The sequence below is a fragment of the Lucilia cuprina genome, chromosome X (genome assembly GCF_022045245.1).
Source record: "Lucilia cuprina isolate Lc7/37 chromosome X, ASM2204524v1, whole genome shotgun sequence".
In the NCBI taxonomy this organism is placed as follows: domain Eukaryota; kingdom Metazoa; phylum Arthropoda; class Insecta; order Diptera; family Calliphoridae; genus Lucilia; species Lucilia cuprina.
Window position 1 is genome coordinate 8391057 of NC_060949.1, and position 6667 is coordinate 8397723.

General features: G+C 33.8%; 1 protein-coding gene across 2 annotated transcripts; it reads left to right on the forward strand.

The window, feature by feature from the left end:
- The first annotated feature begins 2988 nt into the window (after positions 1-2988).
- Positions 2989-5426, forward strand: LOC124421318. 2 transcript variants are annotated; one of them, XM_046956304.1, is made up of 2 exons: positions 2989-5038; positions 5123-5426. In XM_046956304.1, the coding sequence occupies exon 1, from the start codon at positions 4291-4293 to the stop codon at positions 5020-5022; it is 732 nt and encodes a 243-aa protein (XP_046812260.1). In that variant the 5' UTR covers positions 2989-4290; the 3' UTR covers positions 5023-5038; positions 5123-5426. The 2 variants fall into 2 exon arrangements, 1 of the variants encoding a protein (XP_046812260.1); XR_006941574.1 differs by having other exon boundaries at positions 2993-5038.
- Positions 5427-6667: the final 1241 nt, after the last annotated feature.

Consider the following 6667-nt stretch of genomic DNA (forward strand, 5'->3'; position numbering starts at 1 on the left):
TAATAATAAAAATTTACAGATAAAGGAAAAAATGTTGTTGTGTAATCTTAAAATTGGATGAAATGAATTTTGTGTGAATTTTAAATTTATCAATATTTTTGACAAATTAAATTGCAAAGGAAATATTTATATTTTTGCTACATTTTTTGATCCAATTAAGTCTCATTATGACAACGACTGAACCGAATTTTATGAAATTTGAACCACACACTTCAAGACTGTCTTGAAAAGTATTAGTAGGTATTTTTTGAAACATAAATCAGAAAGGGGATAAATTGATACACACGTTTTCTCTACGTCAATGAATATTATTAATTCTAAGGTCCCTTCACACGAGCACACAAGTAATATGATCTGTCAAAATTTTATATAGAAGGATACGGATGCGATCGTCTATATACGATATGTAATGAAACCTTACTACATTAGATGTAAAATTTGACATTCGTATGGCTCTCTTCGTATTAGATCAGGGATGTATTTTTATGTAAACTTAAAAACGTGAAAAAGCTGTTTCCATTTCACTTTGTTATATTTTTATATCAATCGTGTAAACAAAAAAGGAAAAATCATACGGCTTTTATTATATTTTTTGAAATAAGTATGGAATTTCATCTTACTTTTTCATTAGACTTTACGTAAAGTGTGATCGTGTGAAGACTCCTTAAGGAAATATATTTTGGTTTTAGCATTCTCAATTTTTAGTGAAGTACTTTTTCAAATGCTTTCAAGAGTTTAAATCATGCTTTAAAGGAGAAAATTATTAAAAAATTTGAAACCTTAAGTAATAATATTTTTATTGCATTGTTGCTAATTTGAAATGTAGTTTTTTAGCACTCAAGCTTAAAGAATTTGGAAAGGGAGAAAATGTGTGGTTTTGGTAAATTTTGTGAAAGTTGTTCTGAATTATAAAGTTTGAATGTCGATTTAAATTTCGACATATTAAAGTGGTAAAAGCAAAGACAATATTAATTGGTCTATAGATTTAATATTACAAATTATTTGAATTCACGGGCAACGCCGGGTACTAAAAGCTAGTTTTATATAATTTTTATTTATAACCTAATTACTTTAGCGGACGACTAAATAAATGCATCTTCCCAAAGTTTTTAAAATTTTCTAAGGGAAAGTTTTTCTTACATTTATATACTGATCCAAATTTCGATTTTTTAAAATAAAACTTAAATATTTAAGAAAAGGAACCTAATTGAATTTTCAGAAAAGGCAAAAAAAATTAATATAATTGACATTGCACATATAACTGACATGTTTTCAAAGGTAACTTGATCAAAAAAAATCAATATATATATATATATATATATATAGTATATATATAATATATATATATATATTATATATATATATATATATATACTATATATATTATAATATATATATATATATATAAGAAAGTGGATTTCCAATATAAAGGAATTATTGCACAAATTACCTGAAGAACATCTACTCGATGTTGATTTACTTACCCTACCCGAATCAAATAATGCTAAAATGTTAGGAATCCGATGGAATGCTAAAGAAGATACGTTTTTCTTTAATGTACCCTTAATTGAAAGAAAATCAGCATACACAAAGCGAACTGTGTTATCAGACTTTGCTCGTCTTTTTGACCCAGCTGGTTGGTTAGCGCCAATTGTTATATCTGCCAAGATTATTATGCAGCAAATTTGGCAAGATAATACAGCTTGGGATGAATGTCTTAACCCACTCACCCTTATAAAATGCAAAAGTTTTTGCAGTTCTACGATAATATTAATAGAATTCGTATTCCAAGATGGATTAACTTTTCACCTTCAGCAAAAATTGAGTTTCATGGTTTTTCAGATGCTTCTGAAAAAGCATACTCTGCATGTCTGTATGCACGAGTAACACCCATAAACGGACCTAATTCCGTAACCCTACTCTTTGCTAAGACGAGAGTTGCGCCAATCAAAGTAATCTCGTTACCAAAACTTGAACTTTGCGGTGCAGTGTTGTTGGCAAATGTGACACAAAATTTACTCACCCAACTCAACCTACCCTTACATCAGACTATTTCTGGACCGACTCATCTATAGTTTTGGCCTGGCTTAGTAAACACCCTAACTCGTGGAACACATTTGTAGCAAACCGAGTTTCTACAATAATCCAGACTGTCGGTGTTGAAAATTGGAATCATGTTGCTTCGCACGATAATCCTGCCGATGTTGCTAGCCGAGGATGTAATGCTGATGAGTTAAAAGATGACACTTTGTGGTGGAATGGACCATCGTAGTTGAAAGAAGTCGCGTCGAAGTGGCCGACAACAAATAAACACTTCATTACTCAAGCTGAAGCTAAAGTTAGTCAGTCGTTTGCTACGACAGTTAATACCCACCCTACCTTAGATAAGAATACTGAAAACCCGGATACTTATATTATCAAGATTTTCGAAATTGTCAAAAGCTCTAAGAGTAATGACATATGTCTATCGATTTTGTGATCGCGCATCATATACCCGAAGAAATACAATTCGAAATGATAGAGTTATTCTTGATCGAAATAACCCAAAACTAGTCAATGATAGACTACGTTTATTAACTACCCACCCAAGTATTGAACTTGATGCGTCAGAGATCAAATCTACCCGTGATAGACCTATTATTCTTTGTCAGACAGAATATTTCAACAACGAATATAACTGTTTGAAGAGAAAATACCCTGTACCCAACAAAAGTGACCTGCTTACCCTAATGCCATTTTTAGATTCTGCAAAGATAATGCGTGCAAATGGTAGACTAGCAAATTCAAACAGTTTGTCATATTCCGAAAGACATCCTATATTAGTACTCTATAAAAGTGCATTTTGTTAACATTACTAAACAAGTTATGTTGAGAATAATCCGATCAGGATATTGGATTCCCAAACTTAAGAATCTGATTAGTAGTGTTATTAACAAATGCTCTCCCTGCATAAGATATAGGAATAGACAGACAACCCAATTTATGGCGGCGTTGCCACCAGAAAGAACCCAAATAGATAAAGCTTTTATAAATGTTGACGTTGATTTTGCAGGACCATTTGACGTCAAAGCATAAAGTGGCAGAACTTGTAAAATAACGAAAGGTTACGTTTGTGTTTTTGTTTGCTTTGCAACAAAGGCCATCCACTTGGAGCCAACATCTGATTTGTCTACCCAAGCCTTTATGGCAGCCTTCGCTCGATTTTTTTCGAGGCGGGGATGCCCTGTCGCCATTTACTCTGACAATGGAACAAATTTCATAGGTGCTAGCAAGTTATTGAAAAAGGAGCGACAGGAATTTATTAAACAGCTAAAAGGATCTGTTACGTCCACTAGCAGTTTTCAGAATTTGACGTGGCATTTTATACCCCCAGGTGCACCACACATGGGCGGTTTATGGGAGGCAGGAGTTAAAAGCTTTAAAGCTCATTTAAAGAAAATAAATACCCTAAAATATACATTTGAAGAGCTAGCTACACTCCTTGCCAGAATAGAAGGATGCCTAAACTCGAGACCCTTAAGCCCGTCAAGTGAAAACCCTCAGGATCTTAACCCGTTAACCCCTGGACACTTTTTAATTGGCTCACCCATACTTACCCCTGCAGAACCCGACACAAGCAGTGATAATATAACCCTGGCTAACAGATGGCAAAAATTAAAGATACAACATCAAAACTTTTGTAAAAGATGGAAAGATGAATATCTTAAAGAGCTCCATAAAAGATATAAGTGGAAAAACCCTACCCGAGAAGTTGAAATAGGTGATATTGTAGTAATTAGACAAGACAATTTAGCACCCAATGAATGGTTACTTGGACGTGTGACTAAAACATACCCTGGTTCTGATGGTAGAAGTAGAGTAGTTGATTTACAAACTTCAACTGGAACTCTAACACGACCAATCACTAAAATTGTTGTTTTACCCGCTAATTAGTCTAATACTCTACTCTAATACTATTTACTCAAACCCTAACCCAAAATAACAATATCATCACTAACTAGCTCAACTAACCACCCTAACTAACCCAAATTTATTATGAATCGTTTAACCCTTCACCCTAACCCACTAACACATTCATTACACTTCATTCATTCACACATAATTTCTTTTATACAGAATATGGCACCCAACAACAACAACAATCGTAAAGGACGTTCCAACCGTTCCAGCCGCAATGGATCTCGGCCCAAACCCAACCGCAAAAATGATAAACGTCAACCAAAACGCCATTTTGGTTGAGGTATTTGTCAAGCCGATCACAGCTTGACAAATTGTCGAAAGTTCCAAAAGATGAACTTGGCGGAGAAGTACAAAACCGCAGTTAAATTGCACTACTGCGTCAATTGTTTGGCGAGGAACCATCTCATTGGCGGTTGCATGAGTAAGGCTCGTTGCCAACAATGTGGTGGTAAACACCACTCCACCCTGCATGGTCCAAATAGGATTTTAAAGAATTTAACCCAGGACCAATCCCCTCCACCAACTCCGGCACCAAGAACTCCACCCACACCAGCTCCAAGACGATCATTAGACATCGTGAAAGTTACAACACCGGTAACAACGTCGATGATGAAAACGTTTGTTCCTACAGCAGTTGTGCAGGTAGGAAGTCTGCGGGCAAGGGCAATACTAAATCCTTGCTTGACTAAGTCTAGAATAGCAGCCGTCTTTGTTAGTGAAAGTTCCCTAGCTCCCTTCAAAATAGACAAAGAGGTGTTTGTGAAGGTGCTAATTGCACCAAATTATTCCTCAAGCCTCCGATACGAGGTTTGCATGGAGGTGGTTAAGGATCTGCCAAAAACCCCATATCCAAGCCCCATGGACGAAACAATTAAAAGTAAATTGTGTCGCATATCGCTGGCTGACCCGGAGTTTTACTCCAACAACCCAGTCTCCATGGAAATTGGTGGAGACCTTTACACAAGCATCCTACAACCAAATGTGATTCACATTGACGGGGGATCACTTATAGCCCAGGATTCCACCCTTGGTTGGCTGGACATGGGATCATCTACCCAATAAACACCCACACAATAAAGTATTTTACATACATAATTTACCCTATTACCCTACACCCTTTTTTATTGAATAAATAAAAATAATTGTCTTTTTTTCTTCACAGGTTGCAGGCCCGGGAGGATGTTCACATCAGTGAACAATTGAACGTTACCATCCCTGAAGTCCAATAGCACCCACACCAAACTGCAGCCAACTTCATTTTTATACGAACGTCAGCTGCAGTTTTTGCCTTTTTACTTACTTCTAATCAACCTGGCTTACTACCAACAAGTGTGTGCGCTACAGCGAACAAAACAACAAACCCTACAACAGCAAATCAAATTTTAAAGTTAAACAAATAAATAATAAACTTAAATTATTAAAACTAAAACTAGTGGTAAAACTTAAACCAAGTATTAAAACCCTAAACCTATGCAAAAGTAAAATACTAAAACATAAATACTAATTAAAAACAAATTTATCACAGTGATAGTACTTACCCTAAAACAAATAAATAAATAAATAAATAAATAAATAAACAAATCTTAAAACCTAAAACTAATATAAAATACTTACCCTAAAATAAATAGATAAATACGTAAATCTAACTTACCCTAAGAATAAATATCGAACAAAATTTATAACCTAAAAAGTGTATTATATACTTACCCTATATACTTACGTTATATACATATATTGAAGTTTAATAAACACATAAGTATTATAACGTTTTATGAAAATATCCCAAGCCTTTCTTATTTACCCTTCCTCCTAATTCCCGCCTAAGTACCCATCTACCCATCTCCCCTCTAACCCCTAAAAAAACAGTATCTACAAAAGTATAGTAAGAGTGATTGTGAACAGATTTTGTAGCAAGTCATAAGTTTATGTTCACAAAACAATCAAAACAAACAATGTCAAAAAAAAAAAATAAAAAACTAATTAAACGAGCAAAAAAAGAAACAAATTAATTTCTTTTTATTTAAAATTCTATTATTTTATTATTCCACATTTTAAACTAAAAAATTAACAGTTTTATTTTTTTTTTTGGGTTTTAATTAGGATGGCGGTGCATCAAGCACTCATATTGCCAGGTTATCACACGTTTGTCCAGAGAAAACCCCACCAACCGACCTATACCTCCATATAAGAAGTTGGAGCATCCGGACTTGATTTCATCAAAAGTATTAATGGTCTCCACCAGAAAAAAGCTCCAGAGTTTTAATGGTCTTCACCAGTATATATTTGAGTTTAAATGGTCTCCACCAGGTTTAGATAGATAGATAGATAGATAGATAGATAGATAGATAGATAGATAGATAGATAGATAGATAGATAGATAGATAGATAGATAGATAGATAGACAGTAAGGTGGAACTTTTTTTATTGCTTTTAGGGTAACAAAGCACACCGGTTATAGATAATGTTTATATAAAATATAAAACAATATTGTTCAATGTGTTAACATTTAATAGAAAAAAAGATTTTTTTTAAATACGATTTCTGTATACATACCAATTATGATGAAAAAAATAATATAATTTAAAATATTAACAACGTTCAGCGGAAATTTTTAAATATAAAAATGTAAACAACCTTGACAGCTATGTAAACCAAGCGAATTAAGAAACAATTGCCTACTGATCGAATAACACCATCTTATATGAAT